At 40.9% G+C, this 22,677-nt stretch overlaps 1 protein-coding gene across 1 annotated transcript; it reads right to left on the reverse strand.

Moving 5' to 3' along the window:
* Positions 1 to 1,013: 1,013 nt before the first annotated feature.
* On the reverse strand, positions 1,014 to 21,593 carry kank2 (KN motif and ankyrin repeat domains 2). The gene is made up of 13 exons (XM_026164563.1): positions 21,432 to 21,593; positions 15,714 to 15,799; positions 10,452 to 10,533; positions 8,813 to 10,177; positions 8,185 to 8,370; positions 7,999 to 8,107; positions 7,237 to 7,815; positions 7,067 to 7,154; positions 6,303 to 6,522; positions 5,920 to 6,062; positions 4,610 to 4,810; positions 4,426 to 4,524; positions 1,014 to 2,538 (listed from the first exon to the last, which is right to left on the reverse strand). Exons 3-13 carry the CDS (start codon positions 10,486 to 10,488, stop codon positions 2,482 to 2,484), a joined length of 3,084 nt encoding a protein of 1,027 aa, XP_026020348.1. The 5' UTR covers positions 10,489 to 10,533; positions 15,714 to 15,799; positions 21,432 to 21,593; the 3' UTR covers positions 1,014 to 2,481.
* Between the last annotated feature and the right edge of the window lie 1,084 nt (positions 21,594 to 22,677).

The following is a 22,677-nucleotide window of genomic DNA, read 5'->3' on the forward strand; positions in this document are numbered from 1 at the left end:
ATTGCACACCTTGTGCTTTTGGCCACTCCAGTGATGTTGCAGCTCTGAAATATGGCCAAACTGGTGGCAAGTGGCATCTTGGCAGCTGCACGCTTGACTTTTCTCAGTTCATGGGCAGTTATTTTGTGCCTTGGTTTTTCCACACGCTTCTTGCGACCCTGTTGACTATTTTGAATGAAACGCTTGATTGTTCGATGATCACGCTTCAGAAGCTTTGCAATTTTGAGACTGCTGCATCCCTCTGCAAGATAACTCACTATTTTTGACTTTTCTGAGCCTGTCAAGTCCTTCTTTTGACCCATTTTGCCAAAGGAAAGGACGTTGCCTAATAATTATGCACACCTGATATAGGGTGTTGATGTCATTAGACCACACCCCTTCTCATTACAGAGATGCACATCACCTAATATGCTTAATTGGTAGTAGGCTTTCGAGCCTATACAGCTTGGAGTAAGACAACATGCATGAAGAGGATGATGTGGACAAAATACTCATTTGCCTAATAATTCTGCACTCCCTGTATACCTTAAAGCAAAAATAAGAGCCTGTTTTGAGATCCCTTTACTCAATCCCTTGAATATGCACGGGCACAATGTAACATCAAAGTTTGGATGATTCAGATCTTGAATTTTGGGGCCCTTTAAAGGCCCAAAATTTAAATATAGAATCTGCAGCTCATTAGCCCATATTGAGCTATACTGTCACAGAGAATGTTTAGCATTACTGTACACATTACTGTACGTGTTTTCTCTGCCCAAGTCAGAATGAACTGTTGAGTATACTGCCATATTATTAATGTTATGTACACTTGATGTTGGACTATACCAAGAAGAATACCAAGATACTAAAAATACATCCCAGTACTGAATGCAAATTATCATATTTTTAGACTATCAGAAAGTCTTTCTTTATATAGCTTTTTTTTCAGAGCACTCATAACTTCATCAAAACCACGTAGGATTTTCAGAGCTGAAAAACACAATTAAACTGTATTTTTTAAAAAAGGCCAAGAAAACAAAAGAGACCAGCCCCAGTTGTTTGCGTTAGGACTCCCTCTAGTGGAACCTGTGGGGTTCTATATGCAAACTGTTTTTACCTTGTTTTTACATGACTGAGTGGAACTTACAAGACAACAAAACATGTGGTCCACATTTATTTATTATTTTCCAAAATGCACAAATTAGAAGAAGAGACACACAATCTAGCATTTTCATAAAACCATCATAAAACATTAACTACAGAGCTGTGTGATTACATAACGCAGGCGTGAGCTTAAAAACTCCAAATGTATAAAAGATAGATACTTAAAAAAATTGAAATTTATAAAAAATTTGCTTAAAAGTGAATATGAAAATTGGTAAAACATCTTTAAAAAGTAATAGAAATTTTGACATCAATAGCCTATGCACTTTAGTTCAAGGAGTTCGATTTCAGGCATAATTATTACCAGTTTACACTGACATATATTATTTTAATATTCCTATCTTACATGGCACGCCCTTTTAAGACCAAAATCACTTACTTTCTGGTTCCCTGACAAATCTCACTGGCTTCACCAGCGCTCTCTCAACAAAGTCTTGTTAAATTTTATGAGCACACATCACAAACACAGATACCCTCTAATCAACCATCCGAAAAACCTTCACATATAAAAATACAAAGACCATAGTACCGCAGCCATCAGAGAACAATGGTAACCTCTCTCCTCTTTAACACCACCTGTGTTAACATTATTACCACAATAAGCAGCTTTAAAAAGAGGTGATGTGAAACAGACATCTTTGGGTTTGATTTGGGGAATGTGATAAACACATAAAACTGGTTAAAAAGGTGTAAAGTTAACCAACACCTGGGAAATAAAACCACGAGGTCCTGAATTAAGTCAGAATGATTAAAAAAAATCAATATCAAAAATACTCTCAAGTAAATAAATCTTGTGTATAAATATCAACAGACTATTGGAGTGTTATATTTTGTAGCACCAATGAGCTAGTTGATGCAAGGACACTTACCCATGAGAGGGGTGGCTTCAGTTATTCCAAATGACTGTGATGGTCACACAAAACGATGCTACTGTGAAACACCTATGGTACAATGAAAACACACTGCTCTATGAGCCAACTTATATAAAACTGATATGGAATTACAGAACGAGTGCATAAATATTGAACGTATAGTGAAATGCGGTGAACAGTTTGGATTTGTAAAAACAGTGCTGACAACTGGATTGTTGCAAAACTAGAACGAAATCCATTCAATGTTCAGTTTCACACTTTTCCAACCACCACTGGGATTAAAGTAAGACCACTGTGTACGATAAGCAATGAGTAACAATGGTGCGAGCTCTCACGTAATTATCTGCACATAATTAAATTATTCAGGGTGAAAACAAACACACAAACAAACTTGATGTTTCCTTTAAGTACATAGATGAATAAACATCTGTGGATTGGCTGTGTAGCTGAGCAGTAGGCGTGTGGTTTACTTTAGTTCACCAGCAGGAGGAGAGGAGCCCAAGAGCGGAGACTTGGGGGAAACCTGGACAAGTAAAAAAAAAAAGTAACCAAATTATAGTTTAGAATTTTTTATCAAATTCATCATGGTTAATCCATCCATCCATCAGGGTACCCAAGGTAAGCCAGCAGAAAGATGTAGTCTCCCCAGTGTGTCCTAGGTTTGCCCCGGGGCTTTTCCCCATGCCCCAAATACTTTGGAAGGAGTAGCAACTCTACTCTGAGCCCCTCCTGGATGACCAAGCTCATTTTACCTCTAAGAGATAACCCACCACCCTTCATAGGAAACTCATTTCTACTGCTTGCATCTATGTTCTCCTTTTTTCAGTCACTTCCCACAGCTCAAATTGTTTCACCAGATCAGTGCACATTGTTGCCACTACAGCAATAACCCATCACTCTCTCTGAACCCATGAACCTAACACTGGGAAGAAATGAACATTTTGTGAAGTTAAAATAACAGCTACTGCCAATCCAAGAAAAATCTCAGGTTTAGATCCTTTTACTGTTTAAGTGCATCATATTTCCCCTGTATTTTCTCTTCCAGGAGTGGTTTCTGTTCATGTAAAGCACCTCTTGATCACTACATTTACATGCAAATTAATATTACATTACCATTTTAAATACAAAATATATTATATTTGAGTATGTGTCGTTGAAACCACACATCCTGTTTGTATATTAAGAATTAATCCCACTGAAGCATGTTCTTGTTAAGATATGGAATTACTCATATGTTAGGGGCATTCTTTAGACACTGTACTGTCTCCTGGGCCTTCTGTTCACTAGGTGACTCTGCTTTGTTTTGATCATGCTGTGCTTTGTCCTGAAAGAGCTGACTGAGAGTAATTACCTGGATGAGCAACACAGGGCCAGGTGTGCTCAGGCTATGACTAACTGGTTGAGCTACAGCTTGGTCCTTGGGTTCCCTTCTTTTGCTTTCAACATACATTACCAGTCATCCAAACATACACATTTACATTACATGTAATCACACATTCCTGATAGTTAATTACAGTTTTCCAAAAATTCCCTTTGTTAGTGCTTGTTGTAGTTTATTAGCCAGGTTGTGAAATAAAATGCATAAAGCACATCTGGAATTTGTCCATCACTTGGGGGTTTATATACTAGTTTATGACACACCTTGCCTGTTTACGGTCAACTTTGTGTTATATACAAACTAATAGCCAGCTGAGAGGCTGGGATAGTGATTCATACCTGAAAGACGAGTGCAGATGGTTGGTAGGATAGAGAAACATGAGCAGACTCATGTCTGCATGTTTCAGCAATGTGCTGTCACTTATGGAAACTTAAAAAAATAAACTTAAAAGAATGAGTGAAGTTTAGGTTTTGTTGGGGAGCAGGTAGAAGTCAAATTATATGACAAAGTTATGCATCTCTCGTTCTGTTTAGCCAAAGAGCTGCACAAACATACACCATAAAGCCCACATTAGGTGAGAATGTGTACTTATTCTAAGGCAGTGACTTGTTTGACAGCTGCAAGCTTGTGGGTAATTGGTTTCTGGCTTAAACAGATTTGCTTGTTTGCTATTTTTGCTCAACCCAAAGCCAACTTTAATTTCTGTAGGTATGCAGTAAACCATATGCAACTCTTGCATATCAACACGTGTTTGAAAACACGCAAACATTGCAACACTGCCCAGATGTGGGAAGGAGGCTTATTTTAAAGAAACTGGTTGGAGGAATAATTGACAGAGGTTGTATTTTGCATGGCTCAATATGTGACAAAATCCAGTTTGGATGGGTTGCATGCAAACAAGAATATTACATAATTATCCGTGTGCTATTAGCCATAGAAAGTGGCAATCACTTCCATGACACATTTCTTGGATTGTTGAATGTTGGTGTGAAAGGGCTACTTTGTGTCTTAGCAGCATATTTAGATACTCACAGGGGATGGAGGCTTTGCAAAGTTGAGGTGAGCGTACAGAAGCACAGCGATGTCATTCTGACTGGCTTCAAGGGCAATGGACAGAGCAGTGCTGCCATCCTGTTTAATACAATGAGAAAATGTTGGTGAGACGCTGGTTTTGGGAAGGAGTTCGCATAACCACAGACCGAACTGGAATTCTTACATTATCGGTGAGAGTGGCATCACATCCTGGCACTGATAGCAGCTGACGCACAATGTCCACATGACCATGTTCACAGGCACACATGAGTGCAGTGGAGCCGTCGTCATCGCGGATGTTAACTTGTGCCCCGCAGGACAGCAGCGCTCGCACCATGTCCCCTCTACCATGACTGACTGCCAGCATCAGCGCTGTCTGTCCAGCCTACAAAACACACATTGGTTAAAATTACTGTTACCCTAATTTTTTAACCAAACTGTGGACACATTGAGACTGCATTTGTGTACATGGTGCAGCAGATACATTTTGAGCAGAATTCTTAAAATCACTTGTAAGAAGACGGTCTAGTTTCTAGAGCAATTGCAATGTGATTGCTAACAGGAATCAAACCAGATGAGCGAATGAGACTGGCTGTTTTTTCTACATTGGCTTCATAGAAATTCACAACTTTTATCCCCTGTTGTCATATCCCACATTGCTCCAAACTTAATTAGTTAGAGCGGCTTTTACTGAATGACTGTAAGGAAAGCAACAAAGACTATAATCACTGGTCTCATGCATGTCACTGGCTTTTGCTACCTGCACTATGCCCAAGGTGGTAAATTGTATATCCACACAAAATCACAAGGTATTCAGATTTTTCTGGAATATTTGCCAAAATGTCACAAAAAAAGTTTCAGACAAATAAAGACTGAAAATTCTAAATAACTGGGTAAAACTGGTGCATGAAATATTTTCCAGAAATTTGTCAGTTTTATAAAAAATGTCCCTGTTAATGGATGTATTCCTCTGAAAGCCAAATGATAATCAGATGCTTACAGTGTTAAAGGTGGAATAAACAGAAAAATACATGGAAGTAAAAAAAAAAAGAAGTAGAAATATCAGCTCATTGTCTTGAGAAATTGGATTAAAATAAAATATGTCCTTCACATGCTAAATGCCTCCCAGGGTTAGTATCGTGCACCACATTTTCCTTGACAAAGAAATATTTCAATAAAACGCACATTTAGTTTGTTGGGATCTGGTTACCACTTCTTGTTTGGGTAACAACCAGTGGGAGGCTATGAAAGTTTTACAGTTTTGTACTTTTCTAACTGTCCACACAGTGTCGCTGTTGTGACAACTTTTGTGAAGCACTTGGCCATGGGTCAGCTGTCTACAAAGTTTTTACTCTTGTACTTTTTGTAATGATTACAGTTTTTGAAACATAAGACATTTTATGCAGTCCTAGTCCTGCACTAATGCATGACAATGGGGGATTTTTGTGTGTGTGTGGAGACGCAGTAAAAACTAATGAGCAGTAGAGGGCGCACCTGGCTGGCCTTGGCATTGACATCCCCTGTGCGCAGCAGCTGCAGGACAGTTTGAAGGTCACTGTCGGAGTGGAAGGCAGCCAGAGCCGTCAGCATGATGGCTGTGTAGCCCGCCTTGTTCTGCTTGTCAGCGTTACACAAGCCTGTCAGGTAAAGAGGCCAATCAATTTGACAGGTGATATAACAGCAGCACAACAAAGTAAAAGGGATCGTTACCATTAATAATTTAATATGACTTATTTCTTAAATTGTAGAGATTATCATAATAAAAAATAACCATAAGACTTTACATTGACTCTTCAGTCTTATGAGATTTTACTTCGCTTAATATCAAAATTTTCTCCAGCGCCTCTGTTGTTTTCTCATAAAAGCACAGAACTCACCAGTGTCCAGCAGAAGTTTCACCACGGGGAAGTTGGAGTGGGAGACAGTGTAGTGAAGGGCTGTATTCCCGTTGCCGTCAGCCATATTTATGACAAACTCCAGCAGCTGAGGGGAGATTGAGGCGAAAGTGTCCATGTAGGCCTTGACAACAGCTGTGTCGGCCGTTTTGTGGCAGGACACACGTAGCCACTCTTGCAGCACTGTGGTGTAAGCTGCCCTCTGAGATCAGACACAATGAGGACTGTTAAGGCAAATAAACATTTGACAGATGGCTGGAGAAATGCAAGAGCAACGACGACATCAAAAATGTGAAACCAAACCTCAGGAGAAGCCTTGAGTTAATGTGTTGTTTGATCTTTCATTACTTGCAAAAATTATGAAACCAAAGTTAAGAATTTTCTTATTTTAACTTAGTCTTATTCCAGACATGGGGTGCAACAATCCAGTGTAGTCTTAGTGCCGTTCCCAAGCCAGGATAAATGGGAAGGGCATCCGGCATAAACTCTTTCCTGAATCAAACATGCAGATAATCAAATATCTTAAGCTATGCTTTAGTACATATTTAGAGTTGGCAAACTAAAGTAAAATATATTCTAAATTAAATTATTGAGTGTGCACAGTTTGTGGGTAGCTGTGCCTCCTTGTTTGAGGTTGGTCTATGTCATTTATTTTAAAAGTGAACCTTCTGAATTTCCTAGAAAGAAGTAACGACAGAAGAAATGTGAAGAAATGTGGAGAAATGTGAATTAGACTCAACACGTACTGCTCCTTGTTGGCTGAAGGCATTAGGTTCCCCCAGGGCTTTCTGCAGGGCATGCAGAGCTAACATCAGGCTGTCAGTCAGCTCCAGTCTGTGGCAGATAAGGAGACAACATCACTCTCAGATGTTCATAGATCCTTTAATCCTCACAGACAGACTCTGTGTACACTTACCTGACTTGTTTTGAAGGCGCTGTCGCAGTCTCATTTGAAATACGTTCATCTGCTGGTTTGCACTCTGACTGGACGCAGTACTGCTGCTGGGCGTTATCACTGATTTTAGTGAGGCCAGGTGATGAAGAACAGGTAAGTGAAGCCTTCTGCTCAGGAGTGGATTCAGTGCTAACTGGTGTGGAGGTGACCTGTTTGTGCTTTTCTGATGATTGTTTGACAGTCTCAGAATCATTTGATGAACATGGAGGAGGTATGGCGTGGTCTGATGCTGGTGGCTGTGAGGCACATTTTTGCACCACAGTGTCTGTCGCTGGTGACTGAGGTGCTTTGTTTGATGGCATTGTGTCTACAGCTGCAGACTGGCTGGGACTTGAGTCTGGAATGGCAGCTGGTAGTTTGACAGCATTTTGCTGAGGTACACTGGTGCTTTCTTCTTGCTTGGAATCCTTGTTGTGTATTGTCTGCTGGTGCTGGACTGTAGACTCTGGAAGTTTTTCTCTGGCTTCATGATATTCACTAGAGTCACTCCCCTCATCTGAGCTCTCACTGCTGCTATCTTCTGAGGATGTGGACTCGTAGCTGTAAGACACGAACAATTTTCACTCTGCTCAAACAGCTCAGAGTCTTTGCAGGTGACACAGGGAGTACATTTCTGCTTCTTCTTTTACCTTTTTACTTAACCTTATGCTGACAACATTCCCTTGACACGGTACTCAGTGGATGAAAATAGCCGACTGCTGCTATGCAATAACTAACACTTACCCTCCATTGACTCCAATAAACTGTAGGTTTTTCTTCGTAGAGGGCGAGCCTGGTTCACCTTCTGCTTTCCGCTTCATAATTGATCTCAGAGACAATTGGGGAGATGAAGCTAGAAAAGATACCAGCAATTATTCATACAGTGGGAGCATGATGTGGTCAGAAGACACTAGTTTAAAAATCACATACCTGTCTTAGGTAAGCCTTCTTGTGATTGGATAGAATCATTTGCTTCTTCCTTATTATGCACAATCTGATCATCAGATGCAACAGCAATGGCAGGATTAGCTACAGGTACTGAGGTGGACAACCTGCTCTTCAAGACATCGCGTACCTGCTTAGAGCTGACTGCAATCGGCAACTCAACTGGAGCATCTGAGGGAGAGAGACAGACAACATTTCAAAGCTAACTAATCAGTCTTTTTGTGCAGTAATGCAATAAATAATTGTTATTGCAAAGATACAGTCTGATGCAGTACAATCCAGCAGTAATGCAGCATTCCAAACCCCTCCAGTTAAAATTTAAATATATTAAATATAGAAGTATTTGCGACTTTTCAGCTTTCAGTAAAAACATATATTTGAGGGTGACAGACTCAGTTTCTCAGACAATGATTAAGTCTAGCCTTAGACCAACCCCCGCCCGACACACACACACTTTTTTTTAAGAACAGATCCTTGGTGATTTTTTTCCTTTCAGTTTAGGACTAAGCATAATTCATATCTGGGAAACCTTTTGCACAGGTTTCACAAAATGCTCTTGCATTGGACTGCATCAGACTCTCCAGTTTAAGCTCATAAAGTCTCAGTAACAGACCTTCAATTCGCCCTCTCTGGTGGTCTTCCACGCCTCCAGCAGCTGGCTGAATGGGGGGGGAGCTGCAGGTCTCTGCTCGGAGCAGTGTTCCCACCTCTACCACAGTAGGCTGCTCCAGTGTGTACACCTGAATTCCTACAGTTCTCTGGTCCCTCTGGTGTCGTTGCTGTGTGAAGCTGACTAGTGTATGCAGGCTGCAGCCTTGAGGCTCCTGCCAGCCCAGGCTCGTTGCTATGACTGGATGCTCTGCCTGAGGGCCCTTCTGGACTCCTGCCACCTGCTGCTGTGCAGCCTGTAGTTCCTGCATTGTCCTCTGTAGTTGACCCTCAAGCTGACCCACTTGATTTTTGAGGACTTCTGTCTCAGGCAGCAGTCCCAGATCCTTCTCTTGAACCCAGACCCCCACATGACGACTTCCTCTTGAGTCCTCTGGTCCCACGCCAATGGTGCGCACTTCCCGCTTTGCATCTGGTCGCACTCCACTCACAATCACTGTGTCCTCAATCTCACACCCTGAGTCTTGCTTGGACCCATCAGGTGTGGTGGGGGACAGTGACCCTGCTGGCTTATTGTTGTTGCTCCCCTTTCCAGTGCTCATGTCTTCTTCAGGGATGTCAATATAGAGCTCCCCTCTGGGACGACCTCGGTTGAACCCCAGAGTGTGGCCCAGGAACTTCTGGCTCTTCAGCTGGACACTGAGCTGCCGTTTCTCCTCCTGCAGCACTGAGATTTTAACTTGGAGCACAGGGATTGTTTTCACCTGTTCTTCTAGCTCCCTTATCTTTCTCAGGGCTGCAGCCATCTGCTCCCTGACATGTTGCAAGTGAGCTGGGGTTGGAGTTACTGGGGTGGACAGGCCAGAGCTCATGGGAGTGAAAGATCCACCTCCACCCTGTGACCGGTTGAAGCTGTGTGCGCTGCTGATGGAGGTGTTAGAGCCAACTACACTGCTGTGCATGCTGCCAAGATTGGAGAATCTCCGTCCCTCTTTCTCTTCTTCCAGCTTCCTGCGAGCATCCAACAGAGTCTTCTCCACCCGGGCAGTGCTGAAGCTGGGCCTTTGTGATGTATGGTAGCCTGGGGCACAGTAGGAGTAAGAGGAATGCCGGCTGTCCATGCTGGCATTGGAGCAGAGAGACTCTGTGGAGGTCCACCAGGAGCCAGCGTAGCCATAGCCACGGGGCAAAGAGCCATAGCGTGGCCGGCGTTGGACAGGCACCTTCTTGATAGTGTTCCCCTTCTCTATGTCGTTAACATATTTGAGGAAGTCTAGGTCCAGACGGTAGCCATAGGGGGTCTCCACTGAGTAGGGTGCCTCCTGTTCTTTGGCGTGCAGGGAAGGGGGGGCAGGTGGGTTGAGTTTCCCTGCAGGGGAAGGAAATAAACTTTAAACAAACGGAAATCTGCATCTAATCTTGGGTTCAGACTTCAGAAAAAAGCATCAGCTACTCCACAGTTATAAATGTACTCAGAATTCATCACCAAATTAGGCACAAAGTGGATTGTTGGAGTTCATTATGACACAATCTTACAGTTAAAATACATGCCAGTTGTGTGATAGTTTAAATCCTAGCAAAAGCATTAACCTATCATCATTTTTATGTTGATCATTATAAGGAATTAAAAATAGAGGGCGCACCTGGGAAGCCGGGGTCCATATGCAGAACCTGTGCCATAATGCGCCTGTGGCTGCTTTTCAGACAGTCACACAAACACCTCACCTGTAGGGAGACAAAAGTGTTGAAATTAAACATACTGTACACTAAGCATTTCTATAAATAACAAAGGATTCAAGATTTCAAGAGCTTTACAACAATATACACAGTATACAGAGTACTGCAATGCTGTTTCACCCCAAGCCCCCCATGGTGCATCTATAAGTATATAAAAGATATATCTCCAAGAGATATAAAACTAGGAATTACAAATAAATAATATGCTAAATTTGGGTAAAATTAAGGGATAAAAAGGTACTAATTGCTAACTATACAATACTATAATAATAACTATTCAATACAAACTGTACCATAAACAAAGACAGAACAGAGACAATACGAAGTGGATTGTGCAGTAGGTGTTGAATACCAGGTTCAAGTTACGGTCAGGATATTGTAGACAAGACAGGACATGTGAGACATGTGCAAGATGCAAAATATGCAAATACAGTATAATTTAGATGTGTGTTCAGTAACTATGTGATTAAGTGTGCAAATAAGCATATTGCTCCCAGGTCCAGTTTGTAGTGGATTTGTGGAAGTTTTTGTTGTTTTGAGTCTTTTGGTGAGTATTTTAAGGTGTTTGTAAAAGTGGCTTTTCTTGCATTAATTATAAAGATGCAATCAATGCAGTAATACACAACTGTCTACATCCAACTAAAACCTAACAGAATCAGTATTCAAATATCTTAATATCTTAAGTTAACTGTAAAGTCTGCATGACATAGTGTGTCCAGAAATAATTACCGCTTTTGACTGCATTGCTCTCTCTGTATAATGGTCAGAAATAGCATTAGCCTTTCTACCCGCCTGCCTCCATTCCTTATTTTATCCTTCCATTTTTTTGAGCATATTGGGCCACTGTCAGTTGTATATTTGTTTCTGTTCATAGCATTCAGAGAAGAGAAGTTACAGGGGGAAAGTTTCCTGGCAGCTAATTCTAGGACAGAGATTTGCCAGTTACAGCCTTATTAGGAATCATCTGTGCGCACTTACTTCGCCTCTCACATTAGGATTTACAGACACTCTCTCTTCTTTCTCTCCTGCACTTCTTCCATCTCTGGCTTCTTCTCTATTTGTCCTTTCTTTATGCTCTTCTGCTCCCGTTTTACCCCTCTAAGCATCAGCTGATGATCAGAAGGTTTCAGCTAGTCCCTTTCTTTTCCTCTGCACACTTAGATGCTTTTTAATTCAGCCAAAACACACAGTGAATTGCTGAGAACTTGCATTTTACCAAAGGTAACATATGGATTTTGACTCTTTATAAACAAAAGACTAAGCCTTTCCCTCCACAGAGAGCAACACACTGCCAGCAAAAATGTAGAAACCCTAATGCCATGCCTCTGAGTTGGTGTGTGCTTGGAAAAGATTAACTTTCTAGGTCATCACTTTGTGGGAACTGTGGAAATCTTTAAGCCGTCCACAGCATTAGTCAGTTGAACATCTTTATATACTATGGCTTTGATAAGATAGGAACAGAAGTCTGCGCTGCAAACCACTTTGTTTTCAAGTGCAAACTATATTTGCCTCAGTCTAAAGCTGTTTTTTGTTTTTTCTCTTCCTCTCTCGCTCTCGCTCTCTCTCTCCATCTATCTTGTGACCCTAGCCCGTGCTTGCTCGTTTGTGAAAAGTAGGACACTTGGAAACACTGACTAAATTGACATGGTATTTTTGAAGTGCTTTAGTCCGTTTAATTTCTCGATGTGATTCTGCTTATCTGTACCCTTTCATCACCCTCTCATTCCAAGATTGCCACACACTATTGGGCCGTGAAATACAGACTGCATGCAAACCCAAACCCATTTTAAGATTGGCACCATGGTGGTAAGGAAGAATCACACTGGTTAATCTAATTTAAAATGAAGCCAACTATCCTTCAGCTTACACATGAGGACTTTATGCCCCAGATATAAAATTTTAACTTGCATATGAGAAAGTGGAGAAAAAAAGACAAATCTTGACTAATATTGCAGAGCCTTTAAAAAAGATGAAGAATTTGGCTGCCTGCCTTCAGCCTACAGTTTAAGTGTCTGTTTATCTCCATTGAAAGTGTCAGACTGATGGTGTACAGTGTCTGGTGTACAGTGCGGTCTGGGAATGACTACATATGTGAGAAAGTGAGAGTAGGACATAGAGGCGTGGTTGCAAAAAAACAGACTGTGTGAGAGAATATGCGTACAGGGTGGAGGGCAGCACTGACAGGGGACAGCCGATGAGATATAATTAGAGTATGTAGTTTTGCAACCTAACATGCCTGCCAAGCAGACTGGTTGATGTCGTCTACTCGACTTCCCTTCAAATTCCACTTTATTTTTATAATTTTGCTCTGAAGAAGCAAACAAGCATAGAGAGACAGAACAGAAAAAAATCAGGTTACTACGGGTAAATCATTAAAATGCACACAATCAATAGCTGACTACATGGTGATGGTTATTTGTACGATTAGTCCCAGAGGGAAAAAGAAAAAAAAAAAAAAGGAAGGGTCAACCCAGACACCTGCTGATGAACACCTAATAAAAAACGTAGATGAATATCCAATAGTCCATCAACTTTATCCAGTTCACGGATGAGGCCAGAGGGCCTGATCCATTCAGCATACATCTGACGTGCAAATATAAAAATCCTGTATGAGCAATGCCTAATTTCCAAAACTATAGGTACCATGGAAAAAAAAACTCCCAGACACAGGAGAGTAGTTTTCCCTGTGTAAAACTACCATTCATAAATAACAGCCAATTTAATGAGCAGAGATGATAAGTTTTTCCTTTCGGATATTTCTTTTATGATAGCAAGGAAGCACTCCCCTGTAAGTGGTTCTTGTCCAGACACTTCTTTGTTATTGCCTTTTTACTGGCACTAAGCAATACTTCATGGCTATATTTGCCTCAAATGTACAAGTCATTTGGTCGATTACCTAAATATATGATATCGAGAGTATAGTCAAGCTCAAAACCTATTATGAGTTTAATTTATGTTACTGTCTTTGCTCAGTAAGATTGTTTTGCTGGACAATTAGAAAACATGTGATAATGATCAGCCATTGTAATATCACATTGTATCCAGCAGTGTCCAGATTCCAGATCTGCCCCTTTGTTGATGTTTTCTTTTTGGGGTTATAAAAAAATGAATTATTAAATAAAGGTGCTGTCATTTTATTTTATTTATATAACCTATCTTCACCTGTTAGTGTTGTATTTGTTCCTTGATTTGACCTTGATGTATAAGGCGGAATTTTTTCCCAAGACACTGCATATATGAACAAATTCTGGGTAACATCAATAAAAAAATATTTATGATGACCTCATGTAAATTGCAGGTTTCACTAAGAAGTTGAAAACTTTTGAGATCTGTATTGGCTGAAATAACAGATATGATGTAATGCCTTTCCAGGTCCAGTCTCTAAACTTCAAGTCCGAATTATACTCGTTTAAAATCTTCACTATATTCCAAAAATCTTAAGAACAGTTATTCCTCTTACATTAATTAAACAATATATTTAACAATACTTCTGTCAGATCACTTAATTTATTTAGGTACTTGTTTATCTCACCTACCACAGATTGTAGGATGACACTCAACTGGCTTAATTCTTAACCTTTCCATTTTTGCACCATACCCACTGTTGCACCAGCAGAATGAATACTGTAACTGTGTTGCTCTACAATAGTCCTTCAACCATGGCAGGAACATTCCACCTTTTTCTTTTCCTAGCTGTAGTATTTTAAATTTTACTCTAGACTTATTACCCTGCCCTATCCTACAGGTATTCATTTCCATTTATTAATCTGTTTTATTAATATCTCTGCTGGTACGGACTGAAAAAGGAATAGCAGAAGAAATAAAATCAAATTTTCCCAATTTCTACTTTATTATACAAATTAAGGGAGCACATCGTTCACGGTCTACTTTTATTTCTTTTAGCATAAAACAATAATTTAAATTTGATGTTGTTTAGATTCTCTTGTATAGTGATACCTAGGTATATATAATACTATTTTTTTCTGCTGAGTTTATAAAATTAGCGTTGATAAAATATAGCTTTATAAACACATATTTTGGGTCTAGTGTATGTTTAATTTGCATCACGAATAAAAACTTGTTTTATCCCTGTAAGTAAATTTGCTGTTATTCCAATGTGTTTTCTAATTACTTGAGCAAGAAGCTCTATAAATAATGCAAAGTGCAAAATGTAAAGTGGGGCTTAAGGGACACCCTTGACGGCATACTCGTTTCAAACTAATTACCCTGAACAAATTCCAAAATTCTGAAATCTTCTTATTTAAACTGATTATTTTCCACTATCAGGCTCCTACAACAACAGCAGAGTGTTTCATATGTGCTAATGTGTGTGCACGTATTCCACTGAGTGTGTGAGTATGGCTGGGGTGGAGTGGCTGACCTTCCTCTCCGTCTCTCTGGTTTAAACAGAGTTCCTTTGAGATGACATCTGAACAGAAACCAGCATTTGCCCTTCCCCAGCACAACTCTCCCCAGCCAGCCTCCATCTAGGACACATGGTTTGCCCCCATTACTCCCCCCTACCTCCTTCATAGAGCTGCATACCATGCTAGAGGAAGCTAGCATGGTCTGGTCTCTCCCCTCTATTCCCTGCTATTAAGATTAAGACAACCCCTGGGGGGGTAAGATGCAGGTCATCCAGCACAAATTACGCGTCTGTGGTATGTCCTGTAGGATGTCACGAGAGTAACTGCATAATGCTGTAGCTTAATTGACTACTCGTACTCACCACTGAAAAAGATTTTTTCCTCTATGTGCATGAAAGTTTCAGGTTTACTCCTTTCTATGCAGACCAAACTCCAGCATGGTATTAAAAGGGTTAAAACTCGGTTTGAGTTACAGTGTGGATAAACATTCCCTCAGAAGACTGAGACCACCGTGATGAGTAATTTTAAAATGCCAAGCTTCATTTCAAGGTCTGTTCTCCCTAGTTTATCAAACTCATTGCTTCCATTCATTGAGTCACCTTATTATTATTGCCATTACAAAGGATTAAACCTCAGTACTACTAAGTCAAAAATACCGCCGCTCTTTCCACCACCCAGAGACGATCTTTATGGAGTTTTCCATTGCACTGCTGACTCTCAGCCTTTGGTGATTGCGATTTTGCTCAAGCTTGGGAATGGTTTGTGAATTAGGAAAAGAGGGATTTATTTTCTACTTCATACCAGCTGCTTGCGCTGCGAGGATGGGATCTCTCCTCCCCAGGCCCCTTGCCTCTCCCTTCCTTTTCTTGCTCTCTTACAGTCAGCACCTGCGGGAAATAAGAATAGAGGAAATTTGAACTTTGGCTGCCACTGCCTTTGACTGTATCAGTTAGTAGTCCAGAAAAATGACAATAACTGGGATATATGCAGGAATAGTTTTCAGGGGACATCAGTAAAATCATGGAAAGGGTGTGCAGCTCTGCTGACACAGAGATAAACAGAGATTCATAACAGGTGGGCATGACGTGAGGGTAAACACAGGTTGCAAAGCAGGAAACAAACATTTCAAAACAGAACACACATCCAGTGTGTCAGTGTTTTTGACTCACACACCGGATGTGAACAACATACACCCATAAGATGCAAATCACACACTGATTGTTGCACAATATAAGTGAAGCCTGAGCCATGTGCAAGTTCTCTCACAGCTTTCTAGAAATAATTTCCCCCACCCCATTCCAGTTCAAGGCTCTCTAATCAATTCAAGGCTGGGAGCGGGAGCCTCCCTGCCATGTGATTGGGCAATGTGTCAGTTTTCTAACTCTCCCAAATCCAGTGGCACTCACAAACACCCCCACCCTCTGGATTAGTGGGAACCTGTCTGTATCACCTAAGGCTAGACTGATTTCATGAGCCTTATGATGCATTTCCTTCAACACAGTCTTAACTGCTGTGTGAGTGTCAACCAGACATGCTGCATGACAGCGTCTGCTGCCGATTCTCCTACTTTGGCTCCAGCAGCACAGAGTCAGGCTGCTGTGAAAGTGCGGTCGACATTTTGTCTGGAGTTCTCAGAGCCTAAAAAACACCGACGAGTGACCTTTGTGTCATATCATAACAAGGCTTGCCGTTGTTCTGTCCATTGTTTCATTGTGTTGCCATGCCAATACCACTGAGGGTATTGGTGGGAGAGAAACATCTTTTAGACTAGAACTACAGCCAAATCACAAAGAGCCATTCATTCAGGCCCTAGTTCCACAGCTGGTTCTAATAGAAATCAAGGAGGGGCATCTCTGAGAAAAAGAGAGGGAGCGGTAGACAGAGTATGGACGAGTGTGTGGTAAGGAAATTTGCCTCAAAACAAACAAACAGTTGGTGAAGACCTGTTATGGACCCACACACTGACAGAAAGTGGAAACACAAGATGCAGGACTTGCACTGAGTGACTGATATCTAAATCTAAACAGGCTCCAAAGTTAACAAAACTAGATGTATGTGTTGATGACTGTGAATAATACCAAAGTAAAAACATATTATGAATACATTTCCACCTTAGTTATGGGACCTCATTTATCAAATCCAAAAGCTACTCGCAAACAATGAGATCAAAGACAGCGGCGCATGTCGGGCTGTTATAACTGTGCGTTTGGCGGAGATGGCAAATACCAAACATTACAGAGGAGACAAGCTGAACTCCCATGGACTCCCACAGAACACAGATGAAAACACACATACCCCCTAAACACACCAACACTGTCTGAAGCCTGATGACTCCCATAAATCAACAAACACAGTTGAAGATATTACTTTGATTTATTCAAGTAAGGGCAAAGATGATATGAAAGCCCAGTGATTTAGCTGCTTTTAATTCATCTGAAAAGTTTTAGCTCCCAAAGAAAAGCTCTCAGAACGGCAGTTTACGTGCTGCTGTCATCATACCAGGCTAATTGTCTGTTTCAAAACGGAGACCATATTTGAGGTCTGACAAAGAAAGGGTTACAGGAAAGGGAGCTTCATCTTTCTATTCCCCAAGGACGCAAAAACAACTCAGTCACTTCCTCCCAGCCCAGGAGAAAGAGTAACAAGGAGAAAGAGAGCATAAATGAAAAAAGGAGGGGTAGCAGCGGTAGGAGAGGGAGAAAGGAGTACAGTGAGAGAGGGAGGGTGGGACAGAAAAGAGGGGAAATTCGAGGAAAGACAGGCAAACTGTAAAAGGAGGGGGAAGAAAGTTTTAGATGGAAACTTCTGAAATGAGAAGAACATGCCTGTTCTCAGATTTGGACTCCACCAGAATGAATCACGCTGACACCAGAATGAGTGCTGCTACTAACGCAGGACAAACATCTACAGATCAGACAGAGGGGCCGCAGAGCGCTCCTCACAATGAGTAAATAACGATTCAAGAGGACCTCTCCTCATAATCCCACATGGCTCCACCTAGAAGATTACCATCATTTGTACATTCCTCTCCTAAAATAGAGAGAAAAAAGAGAGAATCCCTAAGACAAGTAGCACTTTGTTGCACTAAATAAAGCTTATTGTTGTTCAGAGTTGTTTTTTTTCAGGGTAACAGGCCACAGACCTCAAAAAAGATGTGCTGAAGGCTTTTAAATGTCACATAAAGATGCTGCTGTATCTACTGAGACTTCTTTGTCTTCCTCCTCATTCTGCAGCACAGATGGCTTCATTCAGCCAACTAGCCCTGGATGAATAATAAATCAGAAAGATTAAAACAAATGTTTCCCAAAGAGCTGAAGAATAATAAATGCAGAAGCAGCAATAGCCATTTTTCACCCAGCGTAATGTGGCTGAAGAGCATATGTCACCGCATGACAGAAAGGGCCTTCACCAAATGCGAGGTCAGATGATCTCATATCAGCATGCTCATACAGTGTGTACTCATGCTGCTGGTGGGACATGTGGTTTTTGACTAATGTAGCCATTAAATTCGGGACAGTGAAATCATAACCCAATGGGATGTCACCTCCAGGACTTCTTGCCCTTTAGGAAAAAGCCCTGTTTTTCACATTAAGGAGTGGTGATGAGAAGGAGCAGACGGCGTGGAGCTGGAGCAGTCTGGTGCTAGAGAGACTATGGCCAAAAGGAGAGGCCGGCCAGCTCACATTACTCCTGGAACAGGAGCAGAGTAAACACCCGCCTCTCCGCTATTGGTCATTGTGCTGACCTCCAACAGGAAACTGAGCAAGGGTGGGGCTGAGCGACAAGGAGCGGCACGGGGGGGAAAAAAGCCATTTGGGAGAAAATTCCTGAGCAGTTGTGGAGGTGGGGATTAAGACGGATGCTGAGCAGAGACGCAGAGAGTTGCTCTGTTTTAGAGAAACTGAGGTGGTCTGGAGAGGAGGAAACCCAGACAGCAGTGATTGAGAGATGGTGGAGAGCCAGTCACAGCAGTTTGAGGGTTAAAAGATCAGGTCAGCGTGTGTGAACAGATGGTACAACAGAACGCAGGAAGTCATATCAGTCCGGTTTCCATGCTAAGTTAAGCAGTTCCTTCTCGAGAATCTTATCAATTACTTCCTGATTTGGTGAAGTTGTTGATGCAACGGTTGTACAGACACAAATAAAACAAAACAGACAAGGGGAAAAATAATAATCCAATGCACTTTACACATGTTGCTTACTGGACAGCACAGTCCATCTGGCTTCTCTGGGTGATTAATAAAATAAAGGAGATCAGTCAGCTTATTCAGCAGGATAACAAATTACTGTCCCTATTAGAGAAAAAGCCAGCTTTTCACCATATGTTCACTACACTGCTCTCCCTAATCGACAGAGTTAAGTAGGAGTATTAACTCACTGTCTTGACCACAGCAGTCTCATGCTGGGCTGTATATTTATCCAACTCTAGTGCAAAACTTCCTGTTTAATATTCATGTTGTTATGGTGCATATTCACAGTGTGCTTTTTAGAAAGGAAGAATAACACACTAAAAACAAACTGCATGCATAAATGAATAAGGTCCATTAATATTATTATAGAGCCCTGTGCCATAAACCATCATTATTTCACATGACTTTATGAACATGATATACTGTCTTAATATAACAGGTGATTAAAAATGCAGTAAAACTTCTCTGAAAGGCTCATCTGTGGTTAAAAAAAAATCCAAGAAAGTGATAAACAGTCTCACACAGGTTCAGGGTGTAATTTCATTAGCCTTGCTAAACAATTTAAACGCCCGGCGTGTGGCCCAGTGTGCAAATGGGTTTATGGGCCCTGCATTCCTCCACTGCACCCCCGGATCCAAACACTGTAATGAAACAATCACATTCCAGCTCAGAAAAAAAAGAATCTGCTTAAGGAGACTCCAGCTGCTGACAAACCTGGACACAGATCCATAAAATGCAGTCTGGGGGACTCCCTTAGAGTGGGTTTTCTCTTTTACTGCACTTATACTCAACATATCTCAAATTAACAAGCAAATATTTAGTTAGCAGTCCTCTTAGCTGAAACTAAACCACATTATTGTCTTAATAAATCCTACAATCACGAGGGCTCTGATTTTGCCTTAAACCACTGTAACAAAAGCTAATTTATCCCTAAGGTCTGTCCTTAATGCTCTTTAACTATATTATAATATATGGGTTCTATATGACACACCAACACCTTTTCCATGTAATAACATGACAGATGGGACAGAGACCACGTGAGCACCATGCAGCTGCTGGTAGGTGATTTAATACAGCCAGCAACCCATTACACAACAGCAGGACAGTGGTGTATTGTATGATGTAGTGTAACAGGCTGATGACTGCACTCCCACATCCTGCCAAGTTCTGCTTGCCCACCATGAAAACAACATCTGACTGAGCTAGAAGTTTCTCAGTAAAATGACTGCATTCATAAACAAATAATATAGTAATGCAAAAATTAACAGGGAGATTCTAGTTTATTTGAGAAAGAACTCAGGTTAGAGATGTCTTTCAAGAAAGAAAAAGAAAAAGAAAGAGCAAAAGGTATATATTTGATCCACTTGCCCTGTTAATATATAACCCCCCTTCTTATCACTGACCACTGGCCAGCTACAGCTGGCGAGACCAGCAAATATTGAGGGCAAAAAGCAGCGCTGAAGAACATCTGGAAGTCATGAAAACTTGCAGCGTGCGTGGGACCCACCCTCTCCCATGAGCCCTTACAGTTTTTAAATGAGATTTTCGTTTTTAATTAAATTATAAACTGACTGGATTGTTGCAACATTTTCTGAATTAAGCACGAGATTAAAAAAAAGTTTCAAAGCCAAGTGCAAACACACCCAAAATGCCTTTCTTTCTTTTTTGTTTTTTTTTGCTATTTTGGAAATGATGTCGCGTTTAGTTGCATACTGCGAGATTTAAGAGCCTAAAAGTTGAGCTTTCCAGGCACCCCCACCCCCACCCCCCGCCCTCCACAAGCCCACCAAGACAATAATAGAGCCCTATGTAATGAATTAAAGCCGCTGTATGGAAAATGCAAAGCTTATAAACAGAAATGTTAAGAAAGCTAGGGTTGTGAGGCCAGAGTTAGTGTGACAGACGCACTCTCAGTCCCCATATGATGTAAATTATTGATAAATATTGATAAATCTGGTTAATCCCGCGCGGTGAGCCTCCAGTGATGCTGTGAACAAAAAAGAGGACGCACCGGAGAACCAATCGCGAGAGTCAAACATTCCTGCAACCGCAGATAAATACTAATATGAAATTATAAAAGCTAATTAGTCAGAAACATTTAACAGAAATACGCAACCAGCCATAAGCTACGCTGGGTGTTGGTTTTTGAGGATAAAGGACCCGTTACTTCAGAGAAGGAGCACCGGAGGGGAGAATGGGCAGGACCGACGCTTCACAAAAGAAGTCCCACTGAAAGCTCCTCGTCTGAAGCCATTTACAAAACACGCTGACAAAGACAGACCGAGCTGGTTTTCGCACAGAGGAAAGTCAACTTATTGTCTGCTCTTACCTGCCCTGCGCAAATCCTTTCTGTCGCCTCGGCCCAGGAGGAGCGCTCACTGACAGAGAGACAAAAACACCGCAGCCAAGATGCTCCGAGCCCCCTCCCGCTTCTCTTAAAGGGCACGCGGCCACGAGGCCAGGCAGTGGGCTCGCGCACTGCACGTCTCGCTGGAGTCTTCATACAGAGACATATATGAAGCTGTGCAATCGTTTGACCCTCCTTCAGTCTGAAAGTCATAGATTAAAAAAGGGGGGCAAGCTATTTTAGTGATGAGATCATTTATGATCACACTGGCCTACATTTATTTTTTTTTTATTTTTTTACTGTAATGGAAAATTAAAGGGTTTCTTTTAAATGGGTCTGGTTGTTTATTTATTATGTACTGTACCGTTTATCTATGATAGACATATAAAAATGTATTTAATTTTATGTAAAAAAAAAAAAAAGCAAATAAAAAAACAAATTGTGGGGAAAAAACTTTATTTATAAAAATGTGTTTGTTACTTCTAACAATATAAATGTCATTCCTTCAAGAGCAGTTTATTAGAATCGGTTAAACGCCAAAATATCGATGACTGGAACTCATGTAAATAAACACAATGAAGTCAACGTGGTGATTCTCTTTTCAACGCCTTGTTACTTCTATACTCATTTTTAAAATATTAATCTAATCAAGCATCTGGCTTATATGTGTAATAAATAAATCTTTTGTAAAGGAAACAGTTAAAATCTTTGAATTGCTAAACTTTCAAAATAAGACGCCTTGTTATAAAATAATAAGCAACGAAGTACAGTAAAGTCAGCAACTATAATCTTAAAAATCCTCACTGGTCCCCAGCTGTCACTGGTAACATTAAAGTTTACATACTGTACTCGATAATAAAATATTTTTAAACAACTTGATCACACTTTTTGGATATGAAACACTGAGCTGTGCATTTATTTAGCGCCCAATCACAACAACAGATGCTTTAAATGCAACTACAGCTGTCAAACTAGTACAACAGCATATTAAGTTTCAAGTTTAATACTGAAGTGTAGCAAACTGGAGATACAACTGAAAAGTCTAAAATATATTCAAATCCATTAAATTATCAAATCAAGGAACGCTGAGGAATCCCAATAAACGTCTAAGACCTCAAACAACCTCTTTAGAGATCCATGGACATCAAAAGTTGTTGGTGGAAGGACACCGAGTATCTTTGAGAAATTTCATACCCCACAAAAGACTTGCAGAAACAACCATAAAAGT

The sequence above is a fragment of the Astatotilapia calliptera genome, chromosome 4 (assembly GCF_900246225.1).
Source record: "Astatotilapia calliptera chromosome 4, fAstCal1.2, whole genome shotgun sequence".
Classification (NCBI taxonomy): Eukaryota; Metazoa; Chordata; class Actinopteri; order Cichliformes; family Cichlidae; genus Astatotilapia; species Astatotilapia calliptera.